A 22963-nucleotide genomic window follows, 5' to 3' on the forward strand; every position below is an offset into this window, starting at 1 on the left:
ACTCAGCACAGTTCAACTGTTCAGCCGTGACATCAAAATGAATTTTGGGCTTCAAAAATGCGCTATATTATCCATGAGGCGAGGAAAAATGGAAAAAACAGAAGGTATAGAACTGGGCAATGGAAATATAGTGAAAGCATTAGCAAAGATGATGGTTACAAATACCTAGGCATATTGGAAGCACATAACATCTTGAATGGAAAAGTCAAAGAGTCGATGCAAAAGGAATATATCAGGAGAGTCCGCAAAATATTTAAAACAAAGCTGAATTCTGGAAACATAATTAAATACATGAGCAGTTCCAATGATACACTATTCACCTGGAATCATCAACTGGACTCTGGCTGAACTGGAAAACTTGGACTGAAAAACATGCAAACTTTTGAATATGTACCACGCTTTACATCCACGAAGTGACATTGACAGGGTGTACCTGCCAAGAAAAATAGGGGGCAGGGGGCTATTGCAAATCCATCAAACTGTAGAAGAAGAAAAGTGAAGTATGAATGATTTTGTGAACCAAAGTACAGAAAAATTCCTGCAGGCTGTGAAAACGGAGAACAGCATAAAAACAACAGAAACAAAGGCAGAATATAAGGAAAAACAGCTGGATGTCAAATTAAATAGATGGAAAACCAAAGCTTTGCATGGACAGCACTTGAAAAACATTGAAGGAAAATGTGATGACAACTTGACATGGACATGGTTTAAGATGGGAACTATCAAAAAAGAAACCGAAGATTTAATACTGGCTTCTCAAGAATAAGCACTACAAACTAATGCCATGAAAGCGAAGATACAAAAATCCACCCAAACTGCCGACTTTGCAGTAACAGTCGAAACTGTTTCACAGTTAATATGTGAATGCAGCAAAATTGCACAAACTGATTACAAAGCTAAACATGACCAAGTTGCTAAATTAATCCACTGGTCACTATGTAAAAAATATGATTTACCTGTATCCAGAAAGTCATGGGAACATAAAGTGGAAAAAGTTATCGAAAATGAGAAGGTGAGGATCTTGTGGAACTTTCAAATACAAACGGATCGTCATTTGGAGCACAACACACCAGATATCACGGTTGTAGAGGGCCGAAGTGTACAGTTTATTGATATCACTGTTCCTGGAAATGCCAGAGTCGAAGAAAAAGAACTAGAAAAAATAATGAAATCTTGCGACCTGGCCATCGAAACTACACGGCTATGGATGAAGCATGTAACAGTGATACCCATTGTCATTGGGGCACTTGGCACCATGTCCAAGAATTTTACAAGATACATCAACAAATTGCAGTTTCCTGCAATAACACCAGCGAAACTGCAAAAAACTGCGCTACTCGGAACATCTTATATTTTAAGAAGGTACTTGGTTGATACCTAGGATGCTGGCAGCAAACCGTATCAACCATTAGCACCAGTCACTGGTATTTGTAATGCATTTTTTAATGTTCAGTTGCCTGTTTCATGTTTAATGAATAAAGTATAATAATAATAATAGTGATGATGATGAGGAGGAGGAGGAGGAGATGATATTTCTGTATGTCTTAGGTGTCATTCCAATTTCAGTGGGGCTGGTTGACATTGGGCATACAAGTCAACATTCAGAGGGACACTATCTTAAAAATCAGAACATTGGTGTTCTTATTTATTATACTGTTTATTATATTCTGAATGAAGGAAACACTTCATTGAATATGTGTGTTGGTGAGAGATTTAACTGGTGGGAGAAATTTCAATTACAGGAGGATAGCATAATTTGATTCAGGGTATGCAAATCATATGAGGAGCCACTTTGCTTACAAAGAAGCAAATCTGATTTTGAAGCAATGAAGCAGCTAAGACTATGAGGATACCTGACAAGTGACTCAAAGCTTTTTCATTGTTTTCTGGGCCTGCCTGTACATGGCCAGAAAACACTTCTACTGACCAGGTTTCTGCTATCAGCGACCAAATTATCCAACCCATAAAATGTGGATTTGGATTGTACTTTGTATTTAAAGGAATATTAGGGGGGAAAAATGATTGTTGGTCCTTAGCGTGATCCTGATAGGATAAAAAATTATGGCCAATAGATAAATACTATTTTTTTCTTCTTTACAGGAACATGTTTCCTCCAAATCTTGTAGAAGCATGCTTCAAACAGGTAAAAAAAGATTGAATCCCTTCCTATATGTGGGTATATTACATGTCCAGATTCATTTGGAATTACACAAAGACCAAGCTTATAATGCAGGGAATTGTTATTCATTGTCTCCCAGGGAGAAGCACTTACAGCGTCTATAAGATAAGATTCCAAAAGGTTGTATTATCTGGATTCAGGACCCAACCAAGATTAGGTTTTCCAGTTACTTTTCTGAATGGATATCTGGCTTATCAAAAGTATAAAAATACTCCCATGGTTATTGCTGATGTTCTAGTAACCATAGATGCAGAGAAGACAAGTGCTTCATTATTATTAAAAGTACATCATAATATTAGAAGCCAGCAGTGTTTAGATTAGAGATTAACATATTGAAATCCTTTAATTTCACAACATATAGACCGATTTAACCATAGTTTCAATTGGGAACATGTGACTTTCCTACACCAAGCCAAGTCCAAAAATGGTGGGGAATTTCTAGAAACTTGGCACTCTGACAAATTAATCATCAATAGACACAGAGACATTAACAATATCTATAGATTACGCAAAGAAGACAATCAACCAACCAAAAAGGGAACAAAAAGATCCAAATACCACTCCATCAGCAATCAGCACCCAGATCAGCATAGATTAACTCCAAGGTTAATATCAGACCAACAATCAACTAAACCAGGAGTCACCAACCTTTCAGACCTCAGGGACTTTTAAAACCCGCAGACCATTAATATGATCTGCTTAATGACTGGCTGTGTGGGCTTGGTTAGGTGGTCATGTGACTGGATGGGTGTGGCCAACTTGATGTCACTCACGTCGAGGGGCGCCTCGTCAGTCTCTACTCACCCCTCCCCTCCCATCCACTTCTCGCCTGCCCGCTCAGGCTCCTTAGGGTCCCAACAGGAAGCAGCCACCAAGAGAAAGAGTTGGCAAAACAGCTGGCTCAGTTCAAATTGGATCTGACCGAGAAGGAGGCTGAACAGAAGCACCTCCCTGAGGACTATGAGCATAGGCTTTCCAAGCAGAGGGAACACCTGTGGGAGGGCAAAGCCACATACGGCACCTGGAGGCTCAGTGGGCTGAGATGGTCAGCCAGTTCCAGGCCATGATGCAGTCCCACTGGAACAAGGCCCTTAGCTCTTTGTCACCAGCGGCGCTTCCCTCCAGCCTTCGCCCAAAGCCCTGCACCAGAAGGCTGAAGCAGACCACAAGTTGGAATTTCTGCCCTTCTCCAACCCGCACAAAAAGACCCCGAAGGGAGAGTCTCTACAGCAACACAAGCATCCATTGCATGTATCCAGCCCAGGGGCGGTAGTTTGAGGACACCTGATTTAGTGCAATATAAAAAATGCAAATAGTTTTTCTGCAGACCGCCAACATTTTCTCACGAGCCACCCGTGGTCCATGGACCACCAGTTGGTGACCGCTGAACTAAACAACACCCCAATCAAAAAGCTGCCAAAGAAGCTGACAGTAAACATCCCAACCAAAGAGTCTCTTAAGATCACCCCCACCAATACTGACAGGGCAAGCCACTAGAATATAAACTGACAGCAAACTGCACCCCTTACTTAGCACTGATGATGTTACCCAGTTCGGGTAATGAAAGGTTTTCAAGAAAACAAGCAAACTCAGAGAGCACCAACCCCCCCCCCCTTATTTAGATTATTTCTGTCTTCATCCAGAGAGGTCAGACAAATATTTTGATAATTTACATTTGGGCAGTTAGAAAGAAGTCTTCCAGAATTCCTAACACATTAATGTAATATTTGTCCTTCTGACCATCCTTAACAGTTCAAAACAAGCTATGAAGAGCATACCCCTCATCATGCACATGTTGATTCTAACGAAACGTCGGTCCTTGCTGGCATTATAGCTAATGTAACAGAAGCTGTGGAAAATCTAACTCAGCTAAAGAAGGAGATGATCCCTGTACCAGGGGCTGTGAATGGCGTGAATGCACTTGGACTGGTTGTCTTCTCCATTAGTTTTGGATTAGTGATTGGCAATATGAAGGAACAAGGTCGAGCCTTGAGAGACTTCTTCGACAGCCTTAATGAGGCTATCATGCGGCTGGTAGCTCTAATAATGTGGTAAGTATTAAATTCACTGTGCGACTATTACCTGGTTTTGATCCCTCACACCTCTTTACTTTGAGGTCTAAGATGAGTTTCCTTCTTGGTTGTTCTAACAGTTTCTGGGATGAAAGTTCAAGGAGGTGGATACAGATCCGACATTAGAAAGAACTACTTGATAATAACAACCATCAATCAGTGGAATAAGTTACTGCATGGAGCGGTTTCTTCTTCACTGGAAGTTTTCAAACAAAGGCTATAGACATTTGTGGAGATGTAATTGAATCTTGGGGACGCAGTGGCTCAGTGGCTAAGACACTGAACTTGTTGATCATAAAGGTCGGCGGTTCGAATCCCTAGTGCCGTGTAACAGAGTGAGCTCCCGCTACTTGTCCCAGCTTCAGCCAATCTAGCTGTTCAAAAGCATGTAAAAATGCAAGTAGAAAAATAGGAACCACCTTTGGTCAGAAGGTAACAGTGTTCTGTGCGCCTTCAGCATTTAGACATGCCGGCCACATGACCATGGAGACATCTTTGGACAGCGCTGGCTCTTCGGCTTTGAAACGGAGATGAACACTGCCCTCTAGAAACAGGATCGACCAGCACATATGTGCGAGGGGAACCTTTACACTTACCTAATGAATCTTGAGAGCCAGTTTGGTATAGTCTTTGAGGTACCAGGCTAGAAACTGGAAGATCATGACTTGTAGTCCTGCTTTGAGCACAAAGTCAATTGGGTCAGTCCTAAGAAGGAGACAATGGCAGATCACCTCTGAAAAACCTTGCCAAAAAAACTGCAGGGACTTGTCCAGGCAGTCTCCAGGAATGTGGCACAATTGAATGGAAAGAAAAAGAAGATGTATCCTCCAATGTGCAGGGAAATGGACTTGATTGCCTCTTCCTTTCTGTGATCATAGGGGATCCATATATATGAAATGAAAAGATAATCCGGGAATCAACTCAGAGTCCTTTTTCTAAGAATTGTTGAATTCCCATATGGTGCATTATCTTGTGAAATGGATATTCTCATTCCTCACCAATAACTTCTGTCATCTTCCTCCAGATTTTGAACAAAAAGAACCTGGAAATGATTCCAAGTCACTTTAGCTGTACTCCAATTCAGCTAATGAGGAGTGGGAACCTGTGACATTTCAGATGTTGCTGAACACAAACTTTCAGTTGTCCTAAGAACTATATAAAGCCCAGGTGGTACAGTGCAGTGATTAGAGTGCAGCGCTGCAGGCTACTTCAGCTGACTGCTAGCTGTAGTTCGGCAGTTCAAATCCCACCAGGCTCAAGGTTGACTCAGCCTTCCATCCTTCTGAGGTTGGTAAAATGAGGCCCCAGATTGTTGGGGGCAATAGGTTGACTCTGTAAACCGCTTAGAAAGGGCTGTAAAGCATTGTGAAGCGGTATATAAATCTGATTGCTATTGTTATAAAGGATTCTGGGAGATACAGTAAAATTTAGCAAAATTATGAATATACTTGCTCATCTTCAAAACGGAATTTACTCCCATCCATATTGGCAACACTGAAGAAAGTCCGTGTCCAACAGAACTTTCCATTTAATCAAAGCCATACTGGTCCTTTATTAATTACTCTTATTAATCATGACACTTTACATGATATTGTATTAAAAGCCTGAAAGTCTGATGGTCTGTATTTCAAGATTGGTGTATAATGGAGAAAGGGAAGAGGAAAATATTGAGGGAAAAGAAGGAAGAAGAATGTACAGTATTCCAGTGATGCCTACTTAAGCAAAGTTATAGGATAACAGCATTCCTGTACATGATGTCTTAATTTTATTTATTTAATTTGTATACAATATTTGTGCAGCTGTATATCTTAAACTAAATTCTGGGCAGTTTACAATCACGAATAAAACCATAAAAACTAAAAACAATAAACCAGTAAAAAGTCTCGGATCATTTCCTAAACTTCCCTGATTCGCATGATTACACTGACTAAGAATTCTGGGATTTGAATTCCAAACAATCAGGAGGACTCTAGATGGGGGAAAGTGTAAGTAGGAACTCAGTTTTGATGAGTGATTAGTAGGGAAGAAATGAAGAATCTTCACACAGTTGTTTCAAAAGCGATTATAACAGCAGGAAGCAAAAACAGGGGTTCTTAGAATAGGAATTTATGATGGTCTCTATTGGAATATAAGATTAGAAATATGAAGCTAAAATAAATTCTGAATTTAAAAAAAATCAGTATCACTAACAAGCCGCCTAGTTCTTATATTTGGGCAGAGTTAGTTTAATTCGGTACTCTATTTATAGACTGAATTACAGCCATACTGTACAAGATCTTGTGTAACTGGCTTCAGAATTCATTATTTCATCAAAATAATATTTTACCCAACTAGAATGTGATGAAAAAATTTAAAAAGTATTTTTTTTAAATAAAAAAACATATTTTGGAATAAAACACACCACCCACGATTAAAGTCTGTCCATAATGAATTGGTATCTTCATATTCTCCTTTGTTTGCCACTAATTTGCAGCGTTCATTTTAAAAATAAATTCTATTGAGTTCAGAGAGACTTCCCTTTTGGTTCATAGACTGCTTTTCATCCAAAGGATCTCCATATATTATAATATACAAAAGCATACTGGGGACAATATATTTAATGTCACAGTCTCTGTATATATAGAGTGCAGCAATAAACTTCCAAGTGCAAGAGAATAAAGATACATTACACACAAGTAGACTTGCAGGATAGTTACAAAGCAATGCATTTATCTTTCTCTGTCTCTCTCTTACTCTCCCTGTCTCTCTTTATCTTTCTTTTTTTCCAGGTATGCACCACTTGGTATTTTGTTTTTAATTGCTGGGAAAATTGTTGAGATGGAAGATATGGGTGTGATTGGAGGCCAGCTAGCCATGTATACAGTTACTGTTATCATTGGTTTGCTCATCCATGCAATTATTGTTCTCCCACTTCTCTACTTCTTCATTACTCGGAAAAATCCTTGGGTCTTTATTGGAGGATTGTTGCAAGCTCTCATCACAGCTTTGGGAACTTCCTCAAGGTAGGTTTTCACAATCAAGTAGCTTGGGATACAGGAGTTTTTACTGTGTATATACTGCCTGTACATATGCATCAGCCAAGCATAATAGGTCCCAAAATACATACACCCCCCCCCCAAACTGGGTTCAGCTTATCTACAGATGTCTATATAGATTCTCAGTCATTCTGGCCCCAAAGGTGCTTTTTCAAGAGGCAACTGAATTGCTTGTTTTTCTTTGAAGACAAAGATATATCTTTTAGCCTAGTAATGTCTCCAGGTTAGACAGACATCAATGAAATGAAAGGCATTGAAAATATGTAGGCACCATGCATGATCTAGCTGTATTGTATGGTCTTTCGTAATATATATCCAGGAATCCAAATTGGGTATAGATTCCTTCAAATTTGGAGCATTGTCCGAAGGTTAACTATATGAACAAACTCTCTCTCTGTACATACATACATACATACATACCAATGGTGGGTTGCAGGTGGTACGCCCTGATACGGGCGTACCGGAGCCTGCCCGGAGCACCGGATACCATTCCGGTATGGTACTCCAGAGGGCCCACCTGTCCTTACTGGTCCTTTAAGTCTTCGCCACTTCCACACATGTGCACGGCGTGTACAGCGTTGCACGACGCTCCGCTGAGCCGCTGGAACATCACGGAGGCGCTAAGACGCATGCATGTGTGCTATGCACGTCCATGTGGACACCATCGGGCCCGTTCCAACCGTACTGGTTGGAACGGGATCCGGAACCCACCACACATACATACATATATACATACATACATACACACATACATACATACATACATACATACTAATGGTATCTTCTTGGTTTTTTTCTGATTTCAGTTCTGCCACTTTGCCTGTCACTTTTAAGTGTTTGGAAGAGAACAATGGAGTGGACAAACGCATTACGAGATTTGTCCTGCCTGTCGGTGCAACTATTAACATGGATGGGACAGCTTTGTATGAAGCCCTGGCTGCAATTTTCATTGCACAGGTTAACAATATGGATCTAAACTTTGGGCAAATTATCACTATCAGGTTTGTAAACCCTGCAAAAAATATATATCCTTGTATACCTATACAAGGAAATAAAGCTAGAAAAGTTGAAATGAGGGGCATTTCTGAGTGGAGTGCACGGTAACACAGGGGGACAGGAGGATGATAAAGTAAGGAGGTCATGAACAATTCAGAAATCACAGAATATTTCATTTTGCAATGCAAATTATAATATCGAGACCTAATCCAGATTGAGACAGCTACATAGACCGCAGGTGGTCTTCCTATTCTGCTAATTATTGCTTTTAGAGTAATATAGAAGTAAGGAAGGTAGAAATTAGATGAAGAAAGAGTACTATATTTAAGTAAAATATGAATATTGTTTATAATTATATGTATCGGGTGAATTGCTGCCGGCATTACTGCCGGTTCGGTTCGCGTGCAATTTTGCTCCTTAAGCTTCCACAGCTGCCAAGAAATAGTTCTGCGCATGTACAGAACATTAAAAATGATTATAAAAACATGCCACACTAACCAGGGAACTGGTTCAGAGGCATGGCAGGCCTGGGCCGCTGCCAGTTCTGGTAACGCAGGCCGGCAAACCACTACCAGTTCAGCCAAACCTGTCCGAACCAGTAGGAACCCACCTCTGATATGTATGCCAATATATTTATTAGGAACATAAATAAGCGAATATAATTATAAATGTGGTTAGAATTATTTTGTTACATTATTATTATTGATATCAGTATATGTGTTATCTTTTTTTCCTTTCCTTTTTGTAGAAATGGTATGCCCAGACAATACGTTGTATTCAAAATATTTATATATAAATTTTAAAAACTTGACAAAAAAAAGGAGGGAGGGAAGGAAGTTAGGAAGGAAGAAGGAAGGAAGGGTTAGGAAGGAAGTAGGAAAGAAAGGAAGAAAGGGTTAGGAAGGAAGAAGGAAGGAAGAAGGAAGGAAGTTAGGAAGGAAGAAGGAAGAGAAGGAAGAAGGAAGGAAGGGAAGGAAGTTAGGAAGGAAGTTAGGAAGGAAGAAGGAAGGAAAGGAAGGAAATTAGGAAAGAGGAAGGATGGATCACAATCTGAACATCTAAGATATCTAGAAAATGCCAGCTTGGGGAAGACTAATCTAACTCATGAAGCTGAATACATGGATGGCTTATCTAGCTTAAGCATCACATTTTCTTGTAAGAGAAATGAAAGGGGAAAGACTTGATTGTGCAAACTAGCAACTGATTCCAACAAAGACTCTAGCCAACAACTTCTTCAAGGCTGAAAGAGTTTTATGACATAAGGACATGTTTTTAAAAAAATAAAAATGACAATATGATTGGTTTTATATCTCTTTCCTTGTAACAGTATTACCGCAACAGCTGCCAGCATTGGTGCAGCGGGAATTCCTCAAGCTGGCCTGGTCACAATGGTGATTGTATTAACCTCTGTTGGTTTGCCTACAGATGACATAACACTTATCATTGCGGTGGATTGGTTTCTGTGAGTATTTCTCTATATGAAGTAGACTAAAGAGACAAGTGGAAACCAAATGCCATTGTAGTTCCTTTCCTGAAGAAATGTATTGGGTCTCTTTGAAACAATACTTGGTTACGACATACAAATGTCAAACTGTCATCTTATACAAAAAGAAGAGTAGAAATAGGATAGTGATGAGGATTTTGGGGGCAGAGGTATTAAAGTTATTCAATCTCTGTTCACCTTCCAAGCTGTAGTTTTTTAAAAGATGCATTATTCAGTCTCACCAGCAACCGTATTTTCAGCATGCAAGCCTTAATTTCCCTGTTCTTTTTTTTTTAATGAACCCTTTCCAATGCTGCAGCTTTCATTTTTTATTTATTTTGTCAAGCATGTATAAGATAACAGCTATAAGTATAAACATGATTATGAAATGGATATGAATAAGTAGGGACAGTAGGACAGGGACAGTAGGCATGTTGGTACACTTACATACACCCCTTAAAGACCTCTTAGGAATGGGGTGAGGTCAACAGTAGACAGTCTAAGGTTAACATTTTGGGGTTTGGGGATGAAACCACAGAGTCAGGTAGTGAGTGCACTGTGCTTGTGACAAGTTAGCTTGAATCTCCTTATGTGAGAAGGAAAGAGGCCCCAAAGAAAACATGAATGTTACAAAACCCCTGTGTGTTCTTCCTTCTTGGAACTGATATTTAATTTTTAAATATGGCTGTTATTTCGTTTCACTATTTATTTATTTATTTTTCCCATCAGTCCAGTAACATTTTCTCTTTACTACTGTGCAAATATTGAAGCACATGTTATTATATTGCCAATGTAATTTTAAGGAAAGAATGTGGACTTGAGTTATATCTTCTAGTGAAAACTTTCACTATGTTGGTAAACAATGACTTAATTTCCAACGTCTTCCCCAGGGATCGTCTGCGCACTACTACCAACGTTTTGGGAGACTCCATTGGTGCAGGAATTGTCGAACACTTATCCCGCCATGAGTTACGGAACAAGGATGCTGAAATGGGCAACTCCGTGATTGAGGAGAATGAAATGAAGAAGCCTTATCACCTGATTTCACAAGAGAGTGAGAATGAAAAGCCCGTAGACAGTGAAACCAAGATGTAAGGTAGAAGAAAGTTGACACAAAGCACTAGAGATATGGAAAATGTACACTTTCTTTGGTCCTTCTGCTTGTTCCTCATTTCTTCTTGTACTCTCAAAGCACTGAAAAGATTTAAGGATGAACTAGATATTACGAGACACATAGAGTGTGTGACCTGTCTCCTTTGCCTTGTGATAGGTTAGAGCAATGAACAACAGCAGGCTGTTGCTCCACATGCCTCGCCTTGTTCCTTCCCATAAGGAAGGCCAGAGGAAGGCAAAGCAAAGCACAGTATTGCCATGTCTCATATTGTGTTTACCTAGACATATTTTCTCTGGCCTGATGCCTTCCTGGTGTGAAACTACAACTCCCAGAATTCTTAGGAAATATGCAGCAGACATGCTGGTTAGAATTCTGGAAGTCATAATCCACTACATCTGGGGGACATCTGGCTGAAGAAGGCTGCATAATCTGTGCAGGAGAAAACAGTGAGGAGCTGAGCTGCGCATTTTTCAAAATTGGTGAAAAATATTCCAAATTCGTGGCTATGTGCCATTAAAAAAATATAGGCGTTACACAAAGTGATATGCAACATTTTAATGGGTGATAAATATTTTATCAAATTAAGCAAGCTTATTCAAGAATATATTTCTTTATCCTGTTAATGTGATCTCATTTAATATAAGCTGAAATAGCAAACAGAAGAAATCCTGAAAGAGGCTCCATTTTGCTCAAATGCTACATGTTCTTAGCACCATCAAGTCAACCTTTGACATTTCATGCTATTCCGAGAGAAATTAATAGCAGATTTTTATTTCTTTTTTTAAAAAGATAGCGTTACCTTATTTCATTGCTGTTAGAACAGCACAAGTACGAATACATTTTTCCCCCTAAAGAATGAAATAAGTGAATCGTATTACCCACAGATCATTATATTTATGAATTAAGCAAAAACTACTAATCATGTGTTCATTTCTAACCAATGGGATATTTTAGTATCAGAAAGAGGCTCGTGCTTCTTGGTACTGTGCACCTTCAAATCCCATTGATTTTGTATATCACAAACCTGCAAATACCTCTGTCTATGTGTAACATTATGACTCTCTTTTAGATGATAGTATTTAGCACAAATACTGCTACTCATACACACTGTTTTTTCTTTCCAGGATCAGAAATCAAATGCACACACTTTAAAAACATATGCACTTTGGAACAGGAAATTTATCTTAGCTGCTTCATTGGTATGGGCATATTGAATTATTCCTATCACGGCAATTGTGATGTCATTATTTGATCAAACAACTGTAAATATTCTTCTGATTTAATCTAGTGAGGCTTAGATAAATTATAACCCGTTCATCATATATAGTTTTCAGAAAGTAACTGCTTTTGCTTCCTACAGAAACTGTAAATATGGGGGGATTATAAACATTTAGGCTCCAGGAAGATTACCGTGGTTCATAAATTGTCCTGACTTAAATCTCAATTTCCACTGAGTTTTCAATGGGAATTGAGATCCTTGCTGATTTATATCCATATGGCATTTCCAATCAGTCATGGGAATTATAGTTTAGTCTGACATTAAGAATCTTATTGAAGATCCTTAGCCTACACACACACACACACACACACACACATACACAAACAAACAAACAAACAAACATACACCCAACTTAAATTTACATGAAAGAGAAACCAACTTTCAGCCAATTAGAATTTTTGGCAAACATTTAATCGAACAGTTCATCATCACCATTGCAACTCTCCTGAATTGAATTTAGCATCCTAAAGGCCTAGGTATGAATTCTAAAACATCCATATTTTAAAAACAACCCAAATGAAATAAAAATCCCTTGTTTCCAGGCAGACTTTGCTGGGCGTTATGCGCAATGCTAAGCCATCCTTATACAGATGAGCAAAAAGATCTCAAAAACAAAGAGGTAGCTCACACAGAGGTGATCTGTTATGATCACACTAAGAAATAAATTGGGATTCTTTTTCTCTTAGCAGCTTGCTTGCTTGCTCGTTATATAGGAACTAGAGATTGAAGCTGAAAAGAAACTTACTATAACCTAGCAAAAAACACGAGACTTTGCTGTGATATAGTTTATTTAATAATAGATTGCAAGTTATTTTAAACCACAATTCTTGATTGCACATAAAGGCAAGCCACCAGGAATGTGCTAAAAATTAGGATTGATTTGTCCTTCCTTGTTGTGTAGGAATGGCTCTCCCCAAAGTTCTTTCTTCTAGTGATGTAGTCCTTGACTTACGATCAAAATTGAGCCCAGAATTTATGTTGATAAGTGATAATCCGTTAAGTGAGTTTTGGCCCATTTTATGACTTTTCTGGTCACGGTGGTTAAGTGAATCACCGCAGTTGTCAATTTAGTACCATGGTTGTTAAGTGAATCTGGCTTTCCCATTGACTTTGCTTTGTCAAAAGGTCGCAAAAGGTGATTACATGATCCTGGGACACTGGAACCGTCATAAATATGAACTGGTTGCCAAGCATCCAAATTTTGATCCCATGACCATGGAGAGGCTGTAATGGTTGTGTGAAAAATGGTCACTAAATGAGTGAATGTAAATCAAGGACTACCTGTATTAATTTGTAATTTATACTGCCTGCAATTATAGCTACTATGAGTTTAAATTAAACTTCTGCAGCTAAATTGTCTGCCAATCCCTGTGTATAACCCTCTAGCATAGGGCCGTCAAACTCAAGGCCTGTGGGCCGATGCAGCCCACAGCGTGCCTAGATTTGGCCCGCAGGCCCACTCTGGATACAGCAAAGGACTGGCCCATGGTGCCTCTGCCAGCGAAAACAGCTTGGGGGGGGAGGGCATATGCATGCCTCCTGGGCTCCATTTCCGGCCACAACGGCAGCCTCCCTGGCTCCATTTTCACTGGCAGAGGGCTGCAGGAGGCCATCATGGCCCGAAATGGAGCCTCAAGTAATGTCAATCTGGCTACACCCACCCTTGCCACGCTCACCTGCCCCCCTGAGGTCAAATACAACCCTGATGTGGCCCTCAATGAAATCGAGTTTGACACCCCTCCTGTAGCAGGAAAGATTTGGGAATCTCTTGACACTGTTAAATATGGACATAGAGATGGAACTCTAGACAGCAGTGCCTACAAAACATATGACAAGGTTCGGCTACATTTGTGCTTTCATAGTGAAACTACAGAGCCAAAAATGCTTTCAGGAAGGGGAGTCTTCCAAAATTTGGTTAAATACATTTTTTTAAAAAACTGCTTTAAAGACTAAACTTTCTATTCCACTACCACTTTCTCTGTGTTAGCAGCATCCATCTGATAGACCCTGCTCACACAGAGAGGAGATGACTTTGTATAAAATAATACTAACCTGGTGCTTGATTATTTTTTATTAAGAGAAAGAGTATATAAAGAGAATAATGAAAACATTTAATAAATATCAGAAATATAAAAGACCCTTTTTTAAAAAGAGGTCTTCGGGACTAAGAAAGGACAGTTTTTTAAAAAAAAACAAAAATTGGGATGAGATTGTGATTTTTGTCCATTTGAAGCTTGCTGTTTCACAGAGCCCGTTTATTTTTTAAAAAATTTAGATTTTTAAATTATATTTTGCATGCATGGTCATAGGAGACAGGAAGGAAAGTTTTAGGCAAGCAGAATAATCTCTGCAATGGGATGCTTGAAGGAAGAGATTAGCCTTTGTGACCTGTTACGTTCCATATGTGGGGACAGGGGTGTGATCCTACCAGTTTAACAACCGGTTCGCTGAGCATGCGTGCACACGTCTTACATGCCTTCCATGTGCTGCACACATGTGCACAGTCACAGGAAAACAGAGTGGATTGCCGTGCCTGTCAGCTGGGCTAAAAAACCAGGAAATATAGGTGAGTATAGCCTATAGGACAGGCCTACCTGAAGGTTGGAGCGAACCATAGCTGATCTTTGGGGCTACCCGTTTGCCCAAACCGGGTCGAACCTGTAGAATCCCACCCGTGATATGGGGCTCCTAAACCATTATTCCTTTTTCTGCTAGTCAGCAATAATGGGAGAGTCCCATGTTTGAATGAGTCTGACTTCATAGGATGGTGTAAACATAAACATACATTGGTTGTATAGTTGTTGGAACAGTATTTTAATAGCATCTTTGTAAAATAGGACTGAGTTATTCCTTATAGCTGCCAATCTGATATTTCAAGGTTCATTCATTTGTTTCCCAAGATTGTAAAACTACCGAAAGCTACGTTTCATCCTGGCTAATCCTCAGAATTCTGCGGTTATGCCCTGATTTTTTTATTTTATTTCTACAAAATGGTTATTTCATGTAAAATTTGACATTATCCAGTTTAAGCTAAGGTAGCTGGCATTATCTGATGAAACAAAAGACACTTTCAAGGTTCAATCTCTCAGTTAGATTCAGAGCCACCAAACACTACAGACAAATCTAGGCAGATTAAAAGAGAGATGATTTACAATCGAATTCTCGGATTCAGTGTTGAAATCTTAAGTAAACTGCTGGTCTGAGGGGGAAAGGTTTAGGTTTCTGAGTTTTGACGATCAAATGTTGGAATTATATATTCAGGCTTATAGCAGACCAACTCATTTTTCATCAGCTGCTGTTCAGAGTTTACAGTAGATCTTTACTATCCATCCCCTCTCCCCTTTATAAACCAGTATAGTAAACACTATATTGCTTAATAAAGGGGAATAGGCTCTCTTGTGCTTTTCTAATCTCTCAATTTCTATTCCTTTTGCCTACTCGTGGAATAATTCTCAATGGAAGTAGTTTACTAACGAACAGTCTGTGCATTATGGCTAGTGAAGAGTCCTTCCTCACTTCTAAGTAGATTTAACATAAGCGAGGCCTGCCTTATCTGGGCTATGGAAATCCAGACAATCACAAGACAGCAGCAAAGAGTTGGAATTTTGTATACTTCTTTGTTTTCATTGTGGATTTTTATAACCCAGATCCAGTAATCCTAACATGAACCACAAACCACTCACAAGCCTGTACTTCCACTGGATGCCTCCTGTCATGTTCCAGGCCAGGGATGGGCAATTAATTTTCCCAAGGGGCCACGCGAGAAACGGACTAACCAAAAGGCCTGTGGAAGGACCTACCCAATAGGCCTGTGAAAGTGTGTAGGCATGCCCGCACGCACATACATAAACTGGGGACGAAAATAGCAGCCACTCTCAAAATAACAGCAATGAAGTTGTATTGCGTGCTTGGCATATACTTATTTATATTTCATTTCTAATTTCCAATTGATCTCATTTGAGCTGGACAGGGACAGCCAAAGGGCCAGATGTGGCCCAGAGGCCATAAAGATCTGTTCCAGACTATATTACAAATGCAAGAATGATAGACTTCCACATGATAGCAATAATGCCCTTTCCAGAGGTAAAACCACCACTACCCTAGATTCTTGCTGTTGCTCAATGGCGCCTTTTGAAGGACATTGTCAAACTGATAACACACACACAAAAAAGCTGGCTTGAAGTTTCTGAAACACATTGAGGATTATCTTAAAAGTGCAACAGGTGAATAAAACCCTCGAAGATTTAAAATTTGGGAATTGTTGAGGTTGTAGTGCAGGTATAAAATCTTCTTACCTTCGCTCCCAGTTCAGAACTGGAGCGCTCGCCTGTGGCGCTTCTACACATGTGCAGAACCTTCTGTGCATGCGCACAGCATCCGTGACAGTGGTGGGTTCCTACCTGTTCAGCCGAACCAGTAGTAACTTGGTGGCCTGGGTCACTGGAACCGGCAGTGACCCAGGCCTGCCATGCCCCAGAACTGCTTCTTCTGGTGATGCCTCCATCTTGTTTTTTTTCTTTTGCGCATGCACAGCAATTTTTGTTCTACCGTGCATGTGCACGCTGTGTGCATCAAGCATGTGTGCATGGCACGTCCCTTAGAGAACTGGCAGTAGCGGCTGATGGAACCCATTCCTGGTCCGTGATGATGTCTGGGCGGAAGGGCGGAGCCTCCCATCACCGCCACTACTGGTTCACTTGAACCGGGGCGAACCGGAAGAATATCTCCTCTGTTGTAGTGACAGTCTCTGAATGGTGAAAGTAAGTAGGCAGGACACTCGCTTAGCTTCTCCTTGGAAAAAGAATAGGAATTAACTCAGTGTGTCTGATGGTGTTTAAAGTAATGCAAAGCTCTTATGTAATCTCTGACTGTACGCAGTAAATGGATGTGCCTTTTTTAATTATTTGTTTCTTGTTTGCGCTAACAAAAAGAAAATCTAGATTAGAGACTGGTGTTTTCTGAAATGTAACTAGAGATATTTTTATAGCGGTACTGTAATGTGTACAAAGTTAATATTACATTGTATGGAATAACTTTTACTGTGGTTTGCTTTTGAAAGGATACTATTTTTGGAAAGGGGCTGAAAAGATTTTCATGTAAAGGACTATCATTCCGTGCTGTCACTTTAGGAGAAAATGGTATTACAAAGGGTGACAGTTCTTTAACTTTATACTAACTCTGTTTCTTACAGAAATCATGAGCCATAGAATATTCTCTCTTTGGTGCCTATTCTGAGTTGGCAATTGATGCACCCAGGGTGTGGCTTGAGAAATATTACTTTGTAGGTGTATTTTCAATTAAAAAGCAAATAGTTTTACATTATTCTTTTTGAACAGTGTGGTTTTTTTTCTCCCCGGTGAATAATGAGTCTTGAGGTCTGCTAGAATCTACTCCAGGGGTGTCAAATTCAGGGCCCGAGGGGTGCTTAGCTCTGGCTTGCCGGGCTGCCATGGAAACAGCGAAGGACTGACCTGCGATGCAACTGCCAGCGAAAATGGAGCTCAGGAGGGCTGCATGCTGGTCCTCCCGAGCTCCGTTTTCGCTGGCAGGGGTTGCAGGAGGCTGTTGCAGGTGAAAATGGAGCCCAGAAGCCCGTTTTCACTGGCACAGCATTTGGGCCACCACAGGCACCCCCAAGACGATTGACGTTGAGCTGGCCACACCCACCCCATCCACACACCCACTCCGGCCCCCTGAGGTCAAACACAACCCTGATGCAGCCCTCAATGGAATCGAGCTTGACACCTCTGATCTATACACTTGCTCACACTTAGAATAGTTTTTTATTATACATGTTGGCCTCGGTACTAAGAATGCTCACCCAGACATAAACCTGATTTCATCCAGGAAAGATAAAGGTAAGGATGCTCTTTGTCAACTGATTGCTACATTTTAACGGTTTTTTTTGGGGGGGGGGCAGAAATTATTTAGCACTGCAGTCTTCCAAAATGTTTTCTTTCAACTTCAGTGTTACTCTCATCATAGCTGAAAAATAACTCTACAAAATGCAGAAAGCAGTAAAGAATTGCCTATATCTGTGCTTCAAAATATTATTTATTTGCACCCAGGTAAGAGACAAGACAAGGTGGAATAATGTGATGTATGTTAACTTACATTAAGCTCTGTTATCTGCCATTTCCCTTTCCATATGCATAAACAAACACAATCTTATTTACACATCACAAAAAGAGAGTGAGCCAGTTTGTATTGCATTCTAAGCCAAGGTGAAGCAATTAACCATGATTTTACTCATGATTTAGTTGTTAGCTTACCTATAATCATGATCTTATACGTGTTCCAAACTTGAGGAGTTGATCTATCATTAATACCTTATTTCAGTGTCTGGACAGAATCAGTAGCTGAGACTATTCGAGGTGCAGTAGTAGTTTCATTTCACTGGTTCTGTTTTGAAATTTGGGCATTGGTGGGCTGCAAGGAAATGGAAATCCCAAGAGTGTACAAAGATGCTGGTTTCATATGTCATGACTCCAACTTGATTAAGTTAAGTTCATTCATGAATGGGGGAGTGGAAATATCACCCTATCACCAACCATGAAGTTGGCATAGATTCTGGAGTGGCCAAAAACTGCAACTGAACTTGAGTTGTTATGTCATCTGGCATGGAGCCAAGAATAAATCTCTTAACTATGATTTATACTAAGCTTGACATGTAAACATGCCTTGAATGCATTTACTGTGTTTTTCTGGAAAAATGCATCCCATATATATCATATTGAAAGGAACGTCTTGCCTTTTATTAGCACAAAACCCTATTTCTCACCATATTCCAGAATAATAATACCCTATTTTCATTCCAGTATTTTATCAGAAACCACATGGGAAAAGGTCTAGATTTTGTAGATTGCGCTACAAAAATCCTGATGACCGCTAGGTGGCAACAACAATGCAGAAAGTTCTAGCTCCGTACTGTCATCTAATAATCATTTGAATATCTGCAGGCAACCTTACCATAAGATCTTCAGTTAGTCCATATAACCACCCGGAGTTCTTTAGAAAATGACTTCCTCCCAAGTTATGTACCAGCGAGCATAATGCAAATATTCTATCTATATGCAGTCAGTGAAGTGTCTGAGCTGAATCTGATCTTGGTGATAACATCCTTCCTGTTTTCTTAATATGTGTTTTGCTATTTTCTTCTTCCAGGTTGATTTTTCACATCTAGATTGATTGTGATAAAATATAAACTTGGTTGCTGCCTTTTACAGAATATTAATATCTCAAACTTTATTAGGTGTTAGGAAATATTAAATTAGTTAAGTACTAACAATATTATTAACTATAGTATTAAAGCATCTGCAGTATTGTATTCTAGTAAAGCAGATAGGTGTGTCCAGATATATTGGATTACAACAAATGTCATTTTTTCTGGCTGGAATTCTATATTGTCATTACATCACATTTGAAAGAAATAATAGTCTCCCTTAAGAATAGCAAAAGACAACTTACAAGATCGTCTGCTATTTGCATATATGGAAGAATAGAGAACTCCCCCTGGAGTCCTAGAATAGCAATAGCCCTTAGACTTATATAGCGCTTCATTGTGCTTTACGGCCCTCTCTAAGCGGTTTACAGAGTCAGCATATTGCCCCCAACTATCTGGGTCCTCATTTTACCGACTTCGGAAGGATGGAAGGCTGAATCAACCTTGAGCCGGTGGGACTTGAACTGCCAAAGTGCTGACAATCAGCAGTCAGCAGAAGTAGCCTGCAGTACTGCACTTTAACCACTGTGCCACCACGGATCTTCCCTCTGTGCACCAATGACTGCATCTCAAAAGATCCCTCATGTTAAAATACTGATGTTTGCAGATGATACAACAGTGATTGATCTCATTCGAGAAAACGATGAATCTGCATACGGACGTGAGGTTGAACAACTAGCCTTGTGGTGCAACAGAACAATCTTGAACTAAATACACTCAAAACTGTAGAAATGGTGGTAGATTTTAGGAGAAACCCTCCTATACTACCACCTCTTACAATAGGAGACACCACAGTATCAACAGTAGAGACCTTCACGTCTCTAGGTTCTATCATTCTAGAAGGATTAGAAGGACTCCTGGATTCCACAAATTGTAATATTCTGTTTTTTCAACTTTATTGCCAAATAGTATATATTTACTGTATTTTCAGAAGCATTGAATCCTGTTCATCCAACTTGTCTTCTTTCAAACTAACAATAGATTTATATGCTGTTTCATAGTGCTTTACAGGTCTCTCTAAGATGTTTACAGAGTCAGTGTAATGCCTCCAATAATCTGGGTCCTCATCTGGGACCTCGGAAGGATGAGTCAACATTGAGCCATTCAAAACCGAACTCCTAGTGGTGAGCAGTGAGTTATCCGGCAGTAGTACATTCTAACCACTGCACCACGCCACCAAGGGTTTAGGTTTAGGTTTTATTTGACTTGTATGCCGCCCTATTCCCGAAAGACTCAGGGCGGCTAACAATCAGAAGGGGAGGGGGTACAAAAATAAAAATAGAAAACAGAAGTTTAAAATACAACAACAGTCATAACCTCAAAGGGGGCTGGATAATTCAACAGCCCCAGGCCTGCCGGAACAGCCAGGTCTTAGTTGCTTTGCGGAAGGCCGGAAGGGTGGTAAGGGTCCGGATCTCAACGGGGAGATCGTTCCAGAGGGCCGTAGCAGCCACAGAGAAGGCCCTCCCCCGGGGAGTCGCCAGCCGACATTGGCCGGCAAAGGGTGCGGTAGGAAGTAGCTATTATTCCAGTGGTGGGTTTCCAATTTTTTTACTATTGGTCCAGGCAGGTGGGCGGAGCCTCCCGCCACTTCTACTACCGGTTCGCCTGATCCAGGTCAAACCGGGAGCAACCCACCTCTGTATTATTCTTATAAGTTTCAGAACTTTTTATAGCATGCTTTCATAAAACAAGAAAAAGCGTATTCAAAAGAAGTGATTTCAGTGGGACATATTCTGAAGTAGATTTTCATACAAGGAAACGTATATAGGAATTGATGATAAGTTGTTGCAGTACATACAAGTTCATACCAGCTTAAATCAGAGCTGAGCCAACAGTTCGGTGTTCTCAATGAAGAACATCATAAACCTTTTGTTATTCTACACACACACCCCAGCTACCCAATAAATGCTAATTTTATTCATATTGACTGCATTCACTCAACACATTGAACTCAGTTGTGGAATCAACCCCGTTTCTGTATTCATAAAGTACACTGAAACATAAAGGCAGAGCTTGCACCGCATCCTGAGGCACAAAAAAACAAGTTTAGCATTAATCTATGTAAATAAAAGCAAAAACCGCTCACGCTGAGATCACGAAATCTCCAGAACTGTAAAGCCTACAAATTTGAAATGTGACACGTATGTTCCTCTTGGCTTCCTCTTGGCTTCTAAGAAAGGATTTTTTGAAATTACCATCAGATCATGAGTATTTCTTATATTATTATTAACACACTCTGATGCTAAGGAGTTACACATTCTACTCCCCACTTCCAACCTGAAAATAACTTGGAGTGAACGGGGTAAGATAGGAGAGGATTCTTTGGGGCGCGCCTGAGGGAGAGAACAGGATAGGATAGGAGAGGCTTCTGGGCGGAAAGCCTGAAGGAGAAAATGGGATAGGATAGGAGAGGTTTCTGGGGGGGCAAGCCTGAGGGCGGGAAGGGGATAGTTTGAGTTTATTGGTTTTGTATGTAGGACTCCGGGCGGCTCACAATAAACAGGGGAGGGAATAAATAAGACAATACAAACAATTTTAAAATCCACAACAGTCACAATTAAGACGGGGCTGGGTGCTTTAATAGCCCCCAGCCTGCCGGAACAGCCAGGACTTAGTAGCTTTACGGAAGGCCGGGAGGGTAGTAAGGGTCCGGATCTCCACAGGGAGCTCGTTCCAGAGGGCCGGAGCAGCAACAGAGAAGGCTCTCCCCCGGGGGGGTCGCCAGCCGGCATTGGCTGGCAGATGGAACCCAGAGAAGGCCAAGCCTGTGTGACTGAATTGGTCTTTGGGAGGTAATTGGCAGGAGGCGGTCTCTCAGGTACCCAGGTTAGGATAGGAGAGGCCTCTGTGCAAGTCTGAGGGAGAGAAGGGGAAAGGATAGGGGAGTCTTCCGTGGGGCAAGCCTGAGGGAGAGGCAGATCATAACTACCCATTAATTTTCAAACTGTAAGTGTTGATTTATAAAGCCCAATCATATAGTTTCATAGCAGAGCACTGGTATTCAGCTAGTCAAACATATTGTGTAAATCCTACTGGGTACTTTGTCTTATTTCAGTAAGTGTGTTGCCTTTCCCCCCTGTCTTTATTCTAGTTTATGTGCCACTCCAATCTTGAAAGTCTTAGGGGGTGTTCATGATTATACAATAAGTATTAAGTTCATTTACTTTCCCCAAGCTTATTTCATTCACTTCCTATTAAAACCCCATTGTTCCTTGTAGTGTGCCCAGAAAACCTGAAGGAAAAATAGAGGGAGTTTACACTGGGCAGAGAATGGAACTTATTCATTGGGCTGTATCTCTTCTTCTCCCCAACCTGCTTATGTGCCTCCAGATAACAATCAACATGAATTCTTCCTATCACTATATATATACAAAACTTCAAAACATCCCAGAATATTGAAGAAATAACAAGGAGTGGACCATTGTACGAAGAAGTAAACAATACCGAGGAGTGAACTTTCTACATCAAACCTAATAATTACTTTTGCCAACACTGAGTGTCATGGAACATGTTTCAACGTAGTTCCATTAAAGAACATGGGATGCTTTTAGTATTTTAGATGAATCAGAGCAGTGCATCT

At 40.3% G+C, this 22963-nt stretch overlaps 1 protein-coding gene and 1 pseudogene across 3 annotated transcripts in view; both read left to right on the forward strand.

Moving 5' to 3' along the window:
* Nucleotides 1-17480, forward strand: part of SLC1A3 (solute carrier family 1 member 3) — a 51600-nt gene extending 34120 nt beyond the window's left edge. For 2 of the 3 annotated variants that reach the window (XM_087715419.1, XM_087715420.1), the window contains exons 5-10: nt 2101-2143; nt 3932-4230; nt 7020-7253; nt 8093-8287; nt 9610-9744; nt 10656-17480. In XM_087715419.1, coding sequence (XP_087571545.1) covers nt 2101-2143; nt 3932-4230; nt 7020-7253; nt 8093-8287; nt 9610-9744; nt 10656-10860 — 1111 coding nt within the window. In that variant the 3' untranslated portion in view covers nt 10861-17480. Of the gene's footprint in view, nt 1-2100; nt 2144-3931; nt 4235-7019; nt 7254-8092; nt 8288-9609; nt 9745-10655 lie in introns of those variants that run through there. The other variant, XM_087715422.1, reaches the window with a different exon arrangement.
* Nucleotides 352-1423, forward strand: LOC148045301 (uncharacterized; annotated as a pseudogene).
* Nucleotides 17481-22963: the final 5483 nt, after the last annotated feature.

Source organism: Thamnophis sirtalis, unplaced genomic scaffold (genome assembly GCF_051295495.1).
Source record: "Thamnophis sirtalis isolate CommonGarterSnake01/CBP01778 unplaced genomic scaffold, rThaSir2_p1.2 scaffold_5, whole genome shotgun sequence".
In the NCBI taxonomy this organism is placed as follows: Eukaryota; Metazoa; Chordata; class Lepidosauria; order Squamata; family Natricidae; genus Thamnophis; species Thamnophis sirtalis.